Source organism: Panthera leo, chromosome D3, assembly GCF_018350215.1.
Source record: "Panthera leo isolate Ple1 chromosome D3, P.leo_Ple1_pat1.1, whole genome shotgun sequence".
Taxonomy (NCBI): Eukaryota; Metazoa; Chordata; class Mammalia; order Carnivora; family Felidae; genus Panthera; species Panthera leo.
The window spans coordinates 927,481-943,418 of record NC_056690.1 but is presented as its reverse complement, the minus strand read 5'-3'; the positions used below and the strand labels follow the sequence as shown (position 1 = coordinate 943,418).

The window sequence follows — 15,938 nt, the reverse complement described above, 5'->3', positions numbered from 1 at the left end:
CTTTTGTGGATAGTTCGTTTGCGCAGAGGAGCCAGCTGGGAAGGGCGGAAGCTGGTGGAGGGAAAGCGTCGGCTAGTGGCAAGGCCCCGGGGGCTCGTGTGCGGATGGCGGGTGGGCCCGCAGCCACCCAGAGCCTGCCTCTGTTGAGGGTGAGTTGCGGGGTTCACGGAACAGCAGGCTGGGCAGTGGCTGACTGTCGTCTGAAACGGGCGATGACAAACTCAGAGCGACCCCGAGCAGCAGGCTGGTGGGTTCTGCGGCGGGGTCAGCCGACGGACGAAAAGTGTGACGTCGCTCCGTGTGCCGCTGGGGAGGTCTGTCGTGTAATGAACCGGGCTGTGTTTCGCAGCCCGAGGAGGGAGGTGAAGTGCGGTCACTGGGTTCCTGCTCACTGAGGAAGCCTGCACTCGCTCGCCTACCTCGAGGGGTGGAAAGGCCCAGCTCTCTGCTGGCTGGTGAGACGGCGGCGGAGCCTGGTAGCGTCTCGTGAGCAGGTGGGAAGACGCGGGGAGGTCTGTTTCCCTGACACCTGGTGGGGGCCGTTTCAGTGGAGGACGAGGAGGAGACCATAGAAGAGGAAGAAGCCAACGAGGGGGCCGTGGACCACCAGGCGGAGCTGTCCAATCTGGCCAAAGAAGGTAGGCCGCGAGCGTGGGGCTGGGGGCGCCCAGGGCGCCGGGAAATGCACGGAAGTGCGTGTAGAATCGTGTGAGACCAGCGACCCCCCGGGAAGCACGCTGTGTGCCGGCGCGGGGGTCCCGCCGGGCAGCCTCGGCCCCGCTCGCCCCTGCCGTCTGCACACGCCGCCCGGCTCGCTTGCGGGACCGTGTGTAAATGGCATCGCGCGCCGGGCCTGTCGCTTCTTCGCCCGGCTCCTCTGTTCCCGGGCCTGTCCGGTGCTCGTGTGCCGCTTACGCCTCACGGGCTCTCCCTGCCGAGCCGCGGCCCCGGGCGCAAACGTGTCACTGACTCCCTGCTGCGTGCTGCCGGGCGTTCCGCTTGTCCCCCGTTCTGCCTCCGCGCGCTGCGGGAGCGCCCCCGTGGCCCGTGCCCACGCACGGGAGGCGGGTTGGCCGGTGCGCACCACGGTCCGCCGTGCAAGGCCGGCCGGGCTTGGGCTGCGGGTTCCTTCCGAGCCCCTCACGTCAGGGCGCCGGACGCTGTCCCGCCGGGATGCTTCTGCCGAGCCGGCGGGCTCCTCTTTTCCGTTTTGCTTTTGGGCTTCCTTTCTCTGTCATCTTGTGAGTGGTGTTTGTTTATGGCACACGTGCGTCCTTCGTGGTTACTGTGCCGGGGGCACCTCCTGGCTCGTGTGTCTTCATTCTCCTCACGGGACCTTCTGAAGAACAGGCATTCTAAATCTCGGCGCACTTGAATTTGTCTGCTCTCAAAAACCCTGTTTTAGCCTCAGGATCACGAGGATGTCTCCCTGTTTGTCTACAAGGTTCTAATTTTAGTTACGTGTCGATGTCTTTGAACCGTCAAGAATAGCATCTGTCCGTTGTGTGAAGACTGCGATTTTTTTTTTTTTTTTCTAATCCCAAAACAGATCACAGCTGTCCTGGCGCCCTTTGCCAAGCGGGTCCTTGCTAGCTGGTTGTCCCAGTCTGCTCAGCCCACTCCCCTGCCCCGGCCCTGTGCTCCCCCTGAGAACCAGCCCCCCCGCCCCCCCCCCACCCCATACCCCCCATGAAAACCGGCCCCCGTCGCCCCCCGGCCCCGTGCCCACCCTGAGAGCCACCTGGCTCCCTCCCCGCATCCTTCTCAGGGCAGCCTCGGCCGTCTCCGGCTGATTTAGGGTACGCCTCTGATCGGCTCGTCAGGCTTCAGAGGAAAATTGGTTGGGAATTTTGACCTGAACGTAGTCGAGCCGGCGGGTGATGGCGGAGAACTGCATCCTTACCGAGTTGAGCGTTTCTAACCTCTGATTGTGGCGCGTCCCCGATCTCACAGGTCTTGGTCAGGAGCTGCCGGGCACGTTTTACGATCGTGTGTTTTTTGTTAGATTCATTTCTAGGCGTCTTAACCTTTTTTGAAGTTGCAGCGGGGAATGCGTTTGTTGGCGTCAGGGGAGCCGCGGCCGCGTGACGGGAGGTGACGTGCAGCGGCTCCGCCCGGCTCACGATCGCTCCGTGGCGCGTTCCCTTCCCCGCCGCGGTGCGACCACTCTTCCCGGGGAGTCTCGGCCCCGTCTTTTCTCCTCCTGCGTGGCACACGGAGTCGGGGGGGGGGGGGGGGCGGGGGGCTGGTGCCGGGCGCCCTGGCTCACTCGCGGCCCTAAGTGGCAGCGGCTCGCTCCACCGCGCAGGCAGGCGCTCTGGCTCTTCTCGCGTCTCCCCGGTTCCCTTCCCGCGTCCTCGCTGCCGTGGCTTTCTGAGCTCGGTGTCACCTGTAGCTCGGAGTCCGTGTTGGTGCCGCACCGTGGCGCCTCTGCCAGCGAGGGTGGGTCACGGGACCTGGCCGGGGTGGGGGGTGGGGTCCGTTAGGGTGAGCTCTTTGTGCAGAAGGTATCACCGCTGTTGTACCCGCTATTCAAAACGGTTTTTGCTCTATTTTTGTTTGACTTTTATCTGACGTTGCGTATTTTTATGTATCGCCAGTTATTTTCTATCAATTGCGTTTTTATAGTTACACTTATTGGTGCATAGGTTCTAGTATGTATTATTTTAGAAATTTAAAAATTTTTTTATGAATAAAAATTGAGTTTCTCAGTCTGATTTCAAAGATTCTCATTTTTATAAAGAAAAGCGTCAGTAATGGGCGACAGTTACTCTTTGGAAAACATCAACGTGTCTTTAGAAAGTATGTATTTTTTCCAAGGAGTTAAAGCCAAGAAGCGGAGAACCTGTGAAGAAGGCCCTTTCCCCTTTGCCGCACCCTCCCTCTGCGTCGTCTTCCCAACTGCCTGTCACCCCTGATGGAAACTAACCCCTCTTCTCCCCGCGATCCTTTCCAGCCGAATTGCCCTTAATCGATTTGATGAAGTTGTACGAAGGAGCTTTTCTGCCCAGTTTCCAGTGGCCGCAGCCGAAGCCTGACAGTGAGGAGGCGAGTGAAGAAGAAGGTCTGTGTTCAGCCTTTAAAAAACTGAAAAACTGAGCCTTAAAGCAGAAGCCAAAACACGTAGGGGTTTGAGTTGCCTTCGTTTTCTTTTACTCTGATGGAAGAAAAAGTTGCAAGTGTGTTTGACGTATAATTTTCTGTTGATGTGGTTTTGTTAAACTTTATGCCGTATTCAGCTTATTTATCTTGAGAGAGAGAGGGAGCGAGAGAGCGAGCGCGTGCAGGCTGGGGAGGAGCAGAGAGGGAGGGAGAGAGAATCCCTAGCAGGCTCTGCACTGTCAGCATAGAGCCCGACACGGGGCTCGATCCCACCAACTGTGAGATCGTGACCTGCGCAGAAGTCAAGAGTCAGCCGCTTCACTGACTGAGCCACCCAAGCCCCACTGTTTTTATTTATTAACTTGGTAAAATTTCAGAATACCCGATCGAGTTGTAAACAGCGTAGAAATATTTTTCTCAGATTTGTAAGAGTCGTTATTTTACAGGCTTAGAATTCATCGTATATATTCAGGCTACGCTAGTTTTGACTTTTTTTCAGTTTTATTAGACATTCCGAACAAACACACAGGCTGCACCCAAAAAAAGCCTACTTTGTCTTATTTTCATTCTACTTGTTCTGATCCACAGGTACAGATTCCTGTGAGCAGAGAGGCTAGGGGCGGGCAGGACCAGAGGGAGGGCCGGTGGCCTCCTCGCTTGCCGAGTTTCCCTTTCTTGGTGGTGGGGGTAATCACTAAGCCCTTAGATACCCGTAGATCTGGTGACGCCAGCTCCTAGTCGCTACAGAGACCTTCGTTCTCCGTTTTCACGCAACAGCTGTCCAGAGTGGTTCTTCAGCTGGTAGCGTCCTAGGAATTTCTAGCCACGTATTTGGTCGGTGTTGCTAGGTAGTAGAACGGATCAAAGACAAAACGTCTACTGCATTTGAAGTATTTGGATTCTGTCAGCGCGTTCCCTTTTTATTCTTTCCATCATAAAACTCTCGCAGCGGCTACAGACCCGTTTTTCTGTTCACAGATGTGGAAGACTGCCCGGCCGAGAGCCGGAAGGACGTGGTTCTCATCGACTCGCTGTTCATCATGGACCAGTTTAAGGCTGCAGAGAGAATGACTATCGGGAACCCTCACACAAAGGACATCGCGGAGGTGACCGCTGTGGCCGAAGCTGTCCTGCCCAAGGGCAGTGCCCGGGTCAGCCCCACGGTGAGGCACCGAGCTGCCCCCCGGGGGGCGGTGTCTTGGTGAGGCCGAGAAAAGGCTCGTGACTTCCCTGTAACTGTTCCAGATGCAGAGGTTGGTAGGCAGGCAGAGCGAACGCTGCTCTTGCTTCCCTAGGTCTCCTCTGTGGTCCTCCTATAGGCCCACCGCACGACTGATTTGACTTCACTGCGGAGAAAAGTGTCTAACGGGTAGTTTGAGGAGTATTTGGCCCGTGTGTTGCTGCAGGTGAAGTTGAACGCCCCATCTCTGTTGTATGGCGCGCTCAGAGATTACCAGAAGATCGGCCTGGACTGGCTGGCCAAGCTCTACCGGAAGAGCCTCAATGGTATATTGGCAGACGAAGCCGGGCTTGGTAAAACTGTACAGATCATTGCTTTTTTTGCCCACCTGGCTTGCAACGAAGGTAAGATTTTGTTGTTTTGAGGACCGCGTATTCGCTAAGACCGACGGTGGGCGGTGCGTCGGGCTGGAGGGTGGGGAGTGTGGCCTGTCTTCCCCTGCTCCACTGCCCTGCGCTCCGGTCCAGGACCCAAGAGACCAGGGCTCAGAAATACGCGTCGTCTGAACAAGCGGAAAACTCATTTGCGGTCCGCGCTAGATTGAGCAACTCACTGTAACTCAAAATCTGACACGGTGACGACCCACTGGACCGTGTGACCCCAGTGTCCCCCGCCAGTCGGGACCCGTGCCTTCCCTGGGCTGCGGTGCCTGCACCCCTGCCTCCCGACTGGGCCTGCTGCCTGGCAGTGCCTCTGCTCCCCTGCCTGAGTTCCTCAGGGAGCGGCTCGCGGACCTGGTGAGGGTTCGGGGGCCGGACCACAGCGGAGACCCCGGCCGCTTCCTCGTGCCTGACTCTTTGGACTCACACGTCACCAGTCAGGCCCCGCGGCCTCCGTAGCGGCACGTTCAGGGGCCGGCCCCCCACTCACTGCCCTCCACTCGGCCTGTGGGTCAGGAGCTTTCTTGTCCCCAGCTCTGTGCCTTTGAGGGGGCTGTAGAAGGGCACGTGCCTGGTGTCTTTAACATAGGACGGGGGCTTACATACAAGTGAGTCTGGAACAAACAGCGTGGTGGTCATGGGCACTGACCCCCCCGCCCCCCCCATGCAGACAAAAACCCGTGTGTAACTTTGACTTCCCTAAAACTTCACTGAGGACATAGTTAACCGTTGATCGGGGGCTGAACCAAGAGCATGAACAGACGACCAACACTTATTTTGTGCATGTGTTACGCAGCGTGTTATTAACGATAAAGTGAGCTAGAGGAAAGAAAACGTCAAGGACGTCATCAGGAAGAGGAAACAAAGTATCGTGTGTGTTGAGAAAGATCCGTGTGTGAGTAGGTGAACCTGTGTGGTTCACGCTCAGTTCACACTCGTGTTGTTCCCGGGTCGGCCGTAGTGTTTCTCTTGGAAAGGAAACGTTCTGGATCCAGACTAAACGGGCTCCTGGATAGCGGAGCAGACGCGTCCTCTTCCTCTTCACGGACCTTCGGAAGCCAGGAGGAGGCTCACTCAATTAGGGAGGTGGCGTCCTGCCGTGGGGCGCGTGGAGACCTGGGGGGGTGCGGGTGTGGACAGGGCTTGTTCCCTCCACTCGGGGCGGTCCCCCCGCCCCGTCTGCCTGGTTGTGGTGCACTCCCCTCACCACCGCTAGTACGCGCCTCTTCTTTGCCCTGTGTTTGGAAAGATTGATCCAGCTCGGTCAGGTTTTAAATAGAAACGGATCGACGTCAGGGCTCCTTCCTTTCTCGCATTAATCGGTTCTGGGTTTTGCCCCAGCTCCGGAGTCTCCAGCTCTCAGGTTCTGATACCCGCTTCCCCCTCAGTACGCCACCTGGCCTCGCTCTCTGGGCGTTGAGGTGAAAGGGGTGTTGGTTACCTAAGTGTTTGTAATAGGAAGAAATCGGAAGCAGACAGCGCTTCCAAAAACGGGCTTTCGTTCCATCGGCTGAACGAACGAACGAACGAACGGATCGGTCAGTCCTTCGCGCGCTCGGCGTTCGCGTGGCGCCTGTGCCGCTGCGGGCGCTGGGCTGTGCGGGAAGGGCAGCAGTGAGCAGAGCGGGAGGCCCGCCCTGGGCGCCTGCAGAAAACCAGAAGCGCAACTGTATTCTGAATGCGGGTCTCTTAAAAACTCTCGGTTCTCGCGGTGGGGGAAGGGCACCCGGGGTTGACGTGCGTCTCTCCTCCTGGAGCGCGCCTGGCGCAGAGCTTTTGTCCACTTCCGTGATTTCTTCGCGAAGCGGTCGTTTCCATTCTCGTTCACCTTCCTCTTGGGCGGATCTTCTCGGAACCGGAGGGGACGCCGTGCACAGGGCGAGTACCGGTTGCAGACATGCGCACTGCGTGCCGTTTTCTCGAGTCTTCTGTCTCCGCCTTCTGACCTGGTTTATGTTTCGTTTGTAGCACGGAAGTTGGCGTTTGTCACGTACATGTTATTCTAATACTTGAAAACGTTATTCGGAGGACCGAGCGGAAGCGGAGGGTTTGGGGCGGTCCGGCAGTCGGGCCGGGTCCGCACGCGCCTCTCGTGTCCTGAGCAGGGTCCCCGTACAGGAGAGCTCTGCCCCGCGCCCACAGCACGCTCACTCTACCCGGTCCTCCTTCGGCAGCTCCCTGTCGAGTCTCTCCTGTCCAGGGGCACTGGCTGAGCGGGGGGTTGGGGGGGGGGGTGGGGAGGGGAGGGGAGGACGCCTGTGCGTGTGCCTGCCGTGCTTCCGTGCTCGGCACGGCGCCGGGTGCCCGCTTTCTGTTACAAAAAAAGGGTGAGGCTTTCTGTTACGGACGAAGGTTCTGTGTCTCCTCTCTCACGTAGGCAATTGGGGCCCTCATCTCGTGGTCGTGAGGGGCTGTAGCATCCTCAAGTGGGAGCTCGAGCTGAAGCGCTGGTGTCCCGGGCTCAAAACCCTCTTGTACGTGGGCAGCCACCGAGAGCTGAGAGCAAAGAGACAGGTAGGTGGGTGGATGCGTGGAGTACGTCGCACAGGAGGGTCTCCATCTGTGCGGAAGGCAGATTTTGGGGTGTCAGGCGAGCCTTCTGGCGGTTCCTGATTTGGAGCCCCCTAAACGCACAGATGCCCCGTGAGGAAAGCCCCCGTGCGAACGGGCACCTTCGTGCCCAGAATCGGGGGCCGTCCCTTCCCTGCTGCCTGCACGCCCCCGAGCAGCGTAAGCCCAGCGAGATCTTGTGCCGCGCACGCCCTGATGCGTGCGTGCTAAACGCTCGCCGGGCTCTGCCGACACGCGGGCCAGCTGCCGGGACACCTGCCCTGTGCCGTCTGGCACCGGATCCTGAGTGAAAGTGTACTAGACGGCACTGTCTTTCGCTGAAGCTGACACACTGCCTCGTTGTCAGACCGTGACGTTGAGTAGTAGTTACTGGAAAAGTGAGTATTCTGGGATGTATTCACGTCCCGTCGCCGGTCGTTAGCTCGTTTTTGAAAAGCCTGTGACGCAGTCAGTTGCGGTGCGGACGTGCGGACGTCCCGTGACGTTCTCCGTGCGGTGTCCCCACGGACGATGGAACAGCTGGTTTCCCTCCGTGGTTCTCCGTGGTGACCCGTCTTCCGGGACCGGTTGTTGACGCCTCAGAGCAGCTTCTCGGGTTGCGTCTGCAGTACGTTCGCTCCCAGAGGAAGAGCCCGGGAGGACCTGTGCCGTGTGCCGTAGCGGCCGGCGGGCCGGAGGAGCGGGGTGGCGGGATGGGGCGGCGGCCTGGGAGGCGCCGTGCGGGCCGTCTTCCCGCAGGGGAGGCGTGCTCGCGGCCGGGTTCTTGTGCCGCAGGAGTGGACGGAGCCCAACAGCTTCAACGTGTGCGTCGCGCCCTACAAGCACTTCTTCAGGGGCTACGCGTCCTTCACGCGGGTGCGCTGGAGGTGCCTGGTCATCGACGAGATGCAGCGCGTCAAGGGCATGACTGAGAGGCACTGGGAGGCCGTGTTCACCCTGAGGAGGTGGGACCCGCCCCCGCCCCCGCCCCCGCCCCCGGGTTCTGGTCGCCGTGCCGGTGCCGTGCCGGTGCCGGTGACGCGAAGCAGGCCGGCGGGTGTGGTCGGCCGCACGGGGGTTCCCTTCGCCCTGACGGGCGTGTGGGGCCGCGGGTCCCGAGGCGCCCGTGTCGTCCGGTCCGTCCCCGGGGCGCGCGCTTACCCGGACCCCGTGACCCCCCCCCCGCCCCGTGCCTTTCCTCTCGCGTCCTCGGGGGCGGCGAGCCCGCGGCCGGCCTGCCGGGCGAGGGCTCAGCCGCGGCCTGTGCTCGCAGCCAGCAGCGCCTGCTCCTGATGGACGCGCCGCCGCACAACACCTTCCTGGAGCTGTGGACCATGGTGCACTTCCTCATCCCCGGCGTCTCCAGGCCCTACCTGCACCCGCCGCTCAAGGCCCCGAGCGAGGAGAACCAGGACTACTACCACAAAGCGGTCATCCGCCTGCACCGGGTGGGCGCCGGGGGGGGGGGGGGGGGGGGGGCGGGGGCGGCGGGGGAGACGACGGCAGGGAGACGACGCCACGTGCTCTCGTGTCTCGTCCAGGTGACCCAGCCCTTCATCCTGAGGAGGACGAAGAGGGACGTGGAGAAGCAGCTGACGAGGAAGTACGAGCACGTGCTCAAGTGCCGGCTGTCGAGCCGGCAGAAGGCCCTGTACGAGGACGTGATCCTACAGCCCGGGTGAGCGGGCCCCCGGCCGAGAGGGCGCGCGGCCTGCACCCCGTGCCCTCCCTGCTCCCCGGGGTCACGGCAGAGGCCGGCGAGGCACGCACGCTCCGACTGGGCGGCTCGGTCTGTGACGGCCCGAGGGGACAGGTGGTGACCGGGGTGCCGCCCTGAGGCTGCACGTGCGGGTCTCGGTGGGGCTCAGGGGGCCCAGCGGGGCACGGTGTCCCCGTGAGACCGTTGTGCGCGCCACGTCCTCGCCGGCAGCGTCGTCGGGATGGTGTCTGCCTGCAGCCTGTTCTCCCGGGCCGGTTCTGGAAAACCCGAGGCCGGAACGTAAGCGTGCGTTCTTGCGCCCTGGGACAAGGTCTTAGTCCCTGACGGGTGGCATCGGTGGTGCTGCAGGGGAGAGGAGGAGCCGCAGAGTCCTCCTGCCCCGGCCGTGCCCCGGGGACCGGCCACCTTCTTTCGCGTCCGGCAGCTCCTCTCTCGGATGTGACTTCGGGTTACGGAGAGCGGGGTCCGTGGAGGGCGCTGTCACGCCCGTGGCGGGAGACCCGTCCTCCTCGGTGGGGCTCCCCTGGCGTTCCTTCACCGGCAGCAGACGGTGCCCTCAGGACGTCTGGGCCGTGGGCGTGCTGGGCTCGCCCTGGCGGGGTGGTGCCGGTCCTGCCTGCGGACGTGGGAGGATGGCGACTGCGGACCTGGGCTGTGTGTGGCGTGGCTCCTGCTCCTCGTAGAGCGGTGGGAAGTGACTCTTCCTCTTCGTGTCCGTGGACCTCTTTTTCCCTGAATCTGTCCAGTCACACGGGAGGCGTCGAGCACACCTGTGGCCAAGCCCACTTTAGCTCCCGATGACGGACGTGCCTCGTTGCACGTTGACGCGACGGTCTGGGGTCCTCGAGCGGGCTCTGAGCTTTGCTCTGGTCACTCGGCGGCAGGCCGGGTCTCGGTTCTTGCCGTCTTCCGGTGCGCCCTCTCCTCGGCAGACCTCGTCTCCCCCCCCTTTCCTGGGGCCTGGCACACCTGCCTGTGTGAGCCTCTTCCGCTCCAGGGCTTTATTTCCGGGGTCCTGGGCCTCGCTTGTGCTTCGGCCTTTTCTTCTGAGATACGTCCCTCGTACCGGCCCTCGCGTAGACAGGGGGCGCCTTACACGTTCCCCTCCACCTCTCCAGACTCTGCTCTCCGGAGCCCGGCTTGCAGACCGTGTACCTGTCCCTGTCCCTGCCCGGCCGCTTTGCTGGGGCCCGTTTCTTTGTGGCCGAGAACGGCTCGTGTGGGGTTCTGCTGACTTCCAGCACAGCCCGCCAGCTGGCCACATTCTCCCGCGGCCGCTTCAGCTATCCCTTGAGGGATACCCGGTCTCATGAGGGCGTCCCCAGAGCACCTTCTGTCTAGACTTCCCTGTCCTCGGACGCAGTAGCCCATCACCCCGATGCCCATCTGGAAGTCTGGCATCCTCCCTGCCACTCCCTGTCCCTCTGTCTTGTCGCCTCTGCTCCTGGGTCTCTGAGGACCAGCCTGCCCTCCATTCGGTCTCCACGGCTCCTTCCCACACCTCCTGGGGACACCACGCCCTCTTCCTCACCCTGGGGGTCTCCAGCCACTGTGTTTCCCACATGGGCCTGGCCTGGCCTGCGGTTGGCCTGGGTGTCTGCCTTCACGGCTGCAGGGCCAGGGCTGCTGTCCCACCTGGGGGGCGCTTCCTCCCCCGGGTCGGGTGCTCTCGCCCCGGTGCCCGCCCTTGCTTTACGGCACTCGTGACTGTGGGGCGGAAACACGTCAACCGCTGCCCGTTTAGAGTGTCGTCCTCCCCTGGGAGAGGTGGCTGGGACAGCTGTGTGCCCATTCGACCCTCCCTCCTGGCGCTCTGCCTCCCGGCTGGTTTCAAGGGAACGGTAAGTGGCTCCGAGAGTCCTGACTGCCTGGAGGACAGTGGGACGTGAGTGTTCCGGGGGGACCGCTCACCCAGACCTGGTGAGGATGCGCCGGCTGTGCTCCTGCGGTCAGCGGTGTCCACGGCGCCCACACTAATGCCCGTGCTGGTGTTTCTCCCCGAGAGCAGGACGCAGGAGGCGCTGAAGAGCGGGCACTTCGTGGACGTGCTGAGCATCCTGCTGAGGCTGCAGCGTATCTGCAACCACCCGGGGCTGGTGGAGCCGCGGCTCCCGGAGTCGTCCTACACGGCGGGGCCCCTGCGGTACCGCTCCGCCTCCCTCGTCCTCCAGGCACTCGACGGAGACTCGCGGGAGGTCTGTGTCCGCTTGGCACCCGCAGCAGGCGCCCTGTGCGCAGCACCGGGGCTGGGAGGTTGCTTTCGGCGCGCTCGGCCCGCGTTGGAGACTCGCCTTCCCCTGACGCACGGTCTGCGCCCTGGGTCGGCCCGGGAGGGACGAGCCCGTGGCTCGACGGCTGCAGAGGAGGGGCTCCTAGCGCCACGTGCGCTCTTGGGCCGTTTGCGGGGAGCTCAGGGCACCACTACGGGTGCCCGTTGGGGATGCACGCTGGCGTCTCCTAGGCGAGCGCCCGTCACGGGCCGTCTGACGCCTCGGGTGGGTCCTGTGCCCGCACGTGTGTGTTTGCGGGAACCTGGCGTTCTCCGCGTGCCCCCCACCCCACGCGCTGGCGGGGGGGCTTTGGGCTGAGTCCCCCTTGGTGGGGGGCGGGGAGGGGCGTAACCATGCCCTTCCTGCGTGCACTGTGTGTGTGGGATCCATGGAAAGAACCTGACGCCGTGCCTGGCGTCCCAAGAGCTTGGTGTAGGTCACATTTTACCGTTTTCTCTCCCTTGTTCAGTGAGCACTGAGGCCTGCTAGGGGCCAAGCAGTTTTCTGATCACTGAACAGCAGGGAGCAAGACGCCAGTACCCGGCCTGCTTCCATCTTTTGTGTCTGGCTCGCTTCGCCGAGCGTGCTGCTTTCAGAGTTCATCCGTCTTGTGGCGCACGTCAGAATTTCCTTCCTGCTCGAGGCTGAATCGTATTCCCTCTGCGGGTGGAGCGCGGTCTGCTCACCTGGTCGTCCGTTAAGGGACACTTAGCTTACCTCCACGGTTTGCCCGCCGTGAGTCGTGTTACTGTGGATGCTCAAGGAGCAGCTTTGTGTGGACGCGGATTTTGTGTTTCTCGGGCACGCGTCTGGGTGTGCGGTTGTGGGGCCACGTGGCTCCTCCGCGTTTAACCTTTTGAGGAGCGGCCAGGCTGTTTGCACATCCCCCCGTGTGTTTGAGGGTGCGGGGGGCTCTCCGGCACCTGCTGTCCGTTTCCCTTGTCGACGTCGCGATGGGCACGAGGCCGTGTTTCCTCGTTAGAGCACAGGTGAGGGGGTCTGCCCCCAGCCGGAGACTGAGGCCGTGCTCCCGCCTGTGCAACGCGTGTCTCCAGGGCTCCGGACCGAGCGGTGTGGCGCACACCCACCTCCGCTTCCCCAGTGCGCGTGGTTCTCTGCCCGAAGGCTCCCCTTCTCGATGAGGGCTGGCACTCACGCTGTCCGGTCTCTCTCTCTCTCCTCTGCTGAGTCCGTTCTGTTCCTCAGCACTGTCTTCTCCGTTCCCACTGGCACATGAGATGGTCTTAACGACGGGGAAACTGAGGCATGCTGGGGTCCGGTGGCCCGTCTGAGCCTCGGAGTGGCTTCAGGGAGCCTCCCGGGGAGCGTGGCCGCCTGGGCCTGGCAGTCCTCTTTGGGATGTGCTTGGGTTCCCATCTTTTTCCTGCCTCGTGGAGCAAAACTTTTTTTTTTTCCAGGAAGCGGATCTGTCTGTATTTGATCTTATCGGTCTGGAGAATAAAATGACCCGCCACGAAGCGGAACTGCTGTGTAAGAAGAAGGTGACGCGGAAACTCATGGAGGAGCTGTTCGCCGCGCCGCTCCCGTCGGGCAGGCCGGCGGCTCTCAGACTGAAGCCCGGCAGGTGTGTGGCGTGAAGCGCTGCCTCCTCACCGAAGCCCTTGCTTGGGTCCGGGCCGGCCCCCGATCAGCCATCGGGTCGGTGATGTGTCCCCCCCCCCCCCCCCCCCCCCCCCCCCCGCCCGAAGGGCCCAGCCCCATCGCCCCTCAGGAGGCATGCTGTGGGTCCACGCGAGGACCCGAAGGTGGCTGGGGATGAAACAGCCACGGGATGAGGATCCTGTCACTGGGTCGCCTGCTTCTGGAAGCTGGCCTGGCATCCTGAGTGTCTGTGGGGGCAGCTTGTGCACGTGGCGTGCGTGGGCAGTCCGTCCCCCTGGGCAGGGCAGGGCGGTGTGGCCCTTTGCTCTCCTAAGAACTATCTGGTGGCGGTTCAGCAGCATTGGGACGTGGGAGGGGACTGTGTGGAGAGGAGGTCGGGGCGGGAGGTCAGGCTGGATCTGCCCAGCGCGTGCTGTGGTGGCCGCTGTTTGGGACAGAGGGTGCACCGTGGGCAGTGTGTGGTCGGGGGAGACGTGGGGGTGGGCAGAGGGCTCCGCCCCTGGCCGCGGCACAGGGACCCCTGAAGGACATCTGAGTCGATTTTGCAGGTGCCGCGTGGCTGGGAGGGGCAGGACACGTTAGATGATGAAGTGGAAGCAAGTGGTTTAAGATGCACTAAATCTAGCAAGTTGGAAATCCGCGAAATCTCCTACTCGGGCGGCAGATGAGAAAGAAGCGAGAAAATAGGGAGCTTAGCGAGAAAGGGACCCGTTCTGCAAAACGGCACCTGTTCTCGTTGCCTGTGGTGCACGTGCCTCCCTGGGCACCTGGAGCCCACCCCCCTCCGCCCCCTTCTGTCCCCCTCCGCCCCCCTCCCTTAAATACACGACGGGCCAGCAGAGCTGCCGTCCTCGGGGGCCAGCCCGGCTTTGTTTCGTGGCTTCCTGTTGGCTGCCTCCAGCCCTTGCGTTGCACGGGGGCGTAAGAGTCTAGAATTCGCGTTGTTACGGTCTTCCAGGTAAAAGGGACGTAAAGAACACATCGCGTGTGGTGGCTGTGGGAGAGGTCCCCTGTTGTGGTTTCATCCCCATCGCCTCCAAGGCGCCCTTGCCGCTTCCACTGTGACCTGTGCTGCCTTGTCACTTGACTGTTGGAGGTGGCTCCCCCGAGCCCTGCTCCGCTCACACTGCAAGCAGTAGCGTTGAGGCTTTTGAACGTTAGATGCACACGTTCACCGTGTCCCCCAGCCTCAGGGTAGACGGTGCCACTTTGTGTCCTGAGGGCGGTCGACGCCTCCCCGCCCCTGCGCTGAACTGCTCGTTGCAGCCGCACCGGGAGTGGACCCCGGGAGTGGACCCTCGGCATCTCGGGGCGGGGCGGGGGGGTGGGGCGCGGGCCCTCCGTGTCTCAGCGGCACACACGCCTTCTCGCCAGGTTGTTTCAGCCAGTGCAGTACGGCCAGAAGCCCGAGGGTCGCACCGTGGCCTTCCCCAGCATGCACCCGCCCAGGACGGCGGCTTCCGCCGCGGCCACCGCCGCTCCGCAGGGCCACGTGCGAGGACGGCCACCGATTGCTACGTTCTCTGCAAATCCGGATGCAAAAGGTAGGCCTCGTGTGCTGGCGCGCCCTCGGTGAGACCGCGGCTCTCTGTGGATGTGCTTCCTCGGCTTCCCCTGCCCCTCTGCATGGGCGGCCGTGGCTCTGGACGGGAACGGGCCGCCTGCTTCCGCTCTGCGGAGGACCTCGCATAGCTCGCTCGTGACTTTCAGGCTTTTTGGTTTGTTGAAACTGGAGTTTCTCCCCCGCAACCCCCCACCCCCACCCCCCGAACAAGACATCGCAGTGTCAGTCGAGTCACTGTGGGCGTGCTGACGCGGATGTGCCCTGGAGAAGGCTCTCAGCCATGCGGGGAAGCGTGGGTCCAGGGTTGTGTGTGACACCTCAAGAAGGCCGCTCGTGCTCAGGGTCGCTTCTGTGGCCCGACTGTCGCCGTAAAGAAGGGGCGGGTCGGCTGGCAGGAGGCGACCGTCGGTGTTGCAGCTGTAGTCACTGGGTCCTCAGCGTCCGGCCGGGGCTCACGGCTGCACTCGTGCTGGGGTGGGGTGGGGGGGGGGGGGGGTGGGCTCCTGCGGGACCAGCCGACCCCCGGCACCCCGTGTCCTGTGGCAGCAGACCTCGGCAACCAGCACACAGCGGACACAAAGTTAGGGTTCTCTCACCCCGTAGGCCGCACCCCGCCCTCTCTGCAGGGAGGGTTTCTCCCTCCAGAGACGGTAGATGTTTGCTTTGCTCCTTCGAGACTCGGGTTTGAAAACACTGCGTTTCGTGAAGAACCTCTAACGGCTTTGCACAAACCAACCTTATCGATTGCAGTGGCGGCAGCCCCGTTTCAGACCTCCCAGGCCTCCGCCGGCGCGCCGAGACCGCCCGCCTCGACCTCCAGCGCAGCACCTAGCGCGGCCCATCCTGCGAAACCGCGGGCCCCGCCCCCGCCCCCGCCCCAGGCCCCCCCGCACCCGGCCGGGCAGAGCGCGCTGCCTCCGGGGCTGGTGCTCACCTCGCAGGCCCAGGCGCGCCTGCCCAGTAAGTGGCCTCGCCCCTCCCGTCCCGCCGCGTCCGGTCAGCGTGTGTCAGGAGCCTTGCCACCCCCTCTGTCTCCCTGACCCCATGCCCGGGTGCTGCCTTTCTCGCCACACTGTCGTTTCTGGCCCTGAGTGTGCGGGGCCCGCGTCCAGGGCCCGGGCCTCCCCCATCCTTTTGCCCGCCCCCCCCCCCCCGCCCCCCTTCCCCCCCCACCCCACCCCCACCGGGTGTCGGCTCTGCTTCCGTCCTGCGCGTGCTCTGCTGCTGTGCCGGTGGCCCCGCTCCTGCTCCGCACCGGCCGGGGGCTCGCTCCCTCGGCCGCAGGGCTCAGCCCGTGAAGCGGGTGGCACCAGAGCGACAGCACGGAGGGCACTGGTGGCGGTTGCCAAAAACCTGCCTGGTTTTTTACTCTCACTTAGTGTCACCTTGAAGCCTGGCATGAGTTACTGCTCAGCTGAGGCATCTTGTAATGATTTGGTGATGGAAACGTCACAATGTTACTTAATTTCCTTAGAACCGTTTATCGTGA

At 62.7% G+C, this 15,938-nt stretch overlaps 1 protein-coding gene across 1 annotated transcript in view; it reads left to right on the top strand.

The window, feature by feature from the left end:
- The window catches only part of EP400 (E1A binding protein p400), a 97,871-nt gene that overhangs the window by 36,317 nt on the left and 45,616 nt on the right, over positions 1-15,938 (top strand). Inside the window, exons 13-24 of the mRNA XM_042911081.1 lie at positions 549-638; positions 2,957-3,064; positions 4,081-4,265; positions 4,509-4,686; positions 7,100-7,236; positions 8,068-8,237; positions 8,546-8,720; positions 8,814-8,950; positions 11,001-11,187; positions 12,681-12,847; positions 14,260-14,429; positions 15,200-15,409. Coding sequence (XP_042767015.1) covers positions 549-638; positions 2,957-3,064; positions 4,081-4,265; positions 4,509-4,686; positions 7,100-7,236; positions 8,068-8,237; positions 8,546-8,720; positions 8,814-8,950; positions 11,001-11,187; positions 12,681-12,847; positions 14,260-14,429; positions 15,200-15,409 — 1,914 coding nt within the window. The remainder of the gene's footprint in view (positions 1-548; positions 639-2,956; positions 3,065-4,080; positions 4,266-4,508; positions 4,687-7,099; positions 7,237-8,067; positions 8,238-8,545; positions 8,721-8,813; positions 8,951-11,000; positions 11,188-12,680; positions 12,848-14,259; positions 14,430-15,199; positions 15,410-15,938) is intronic.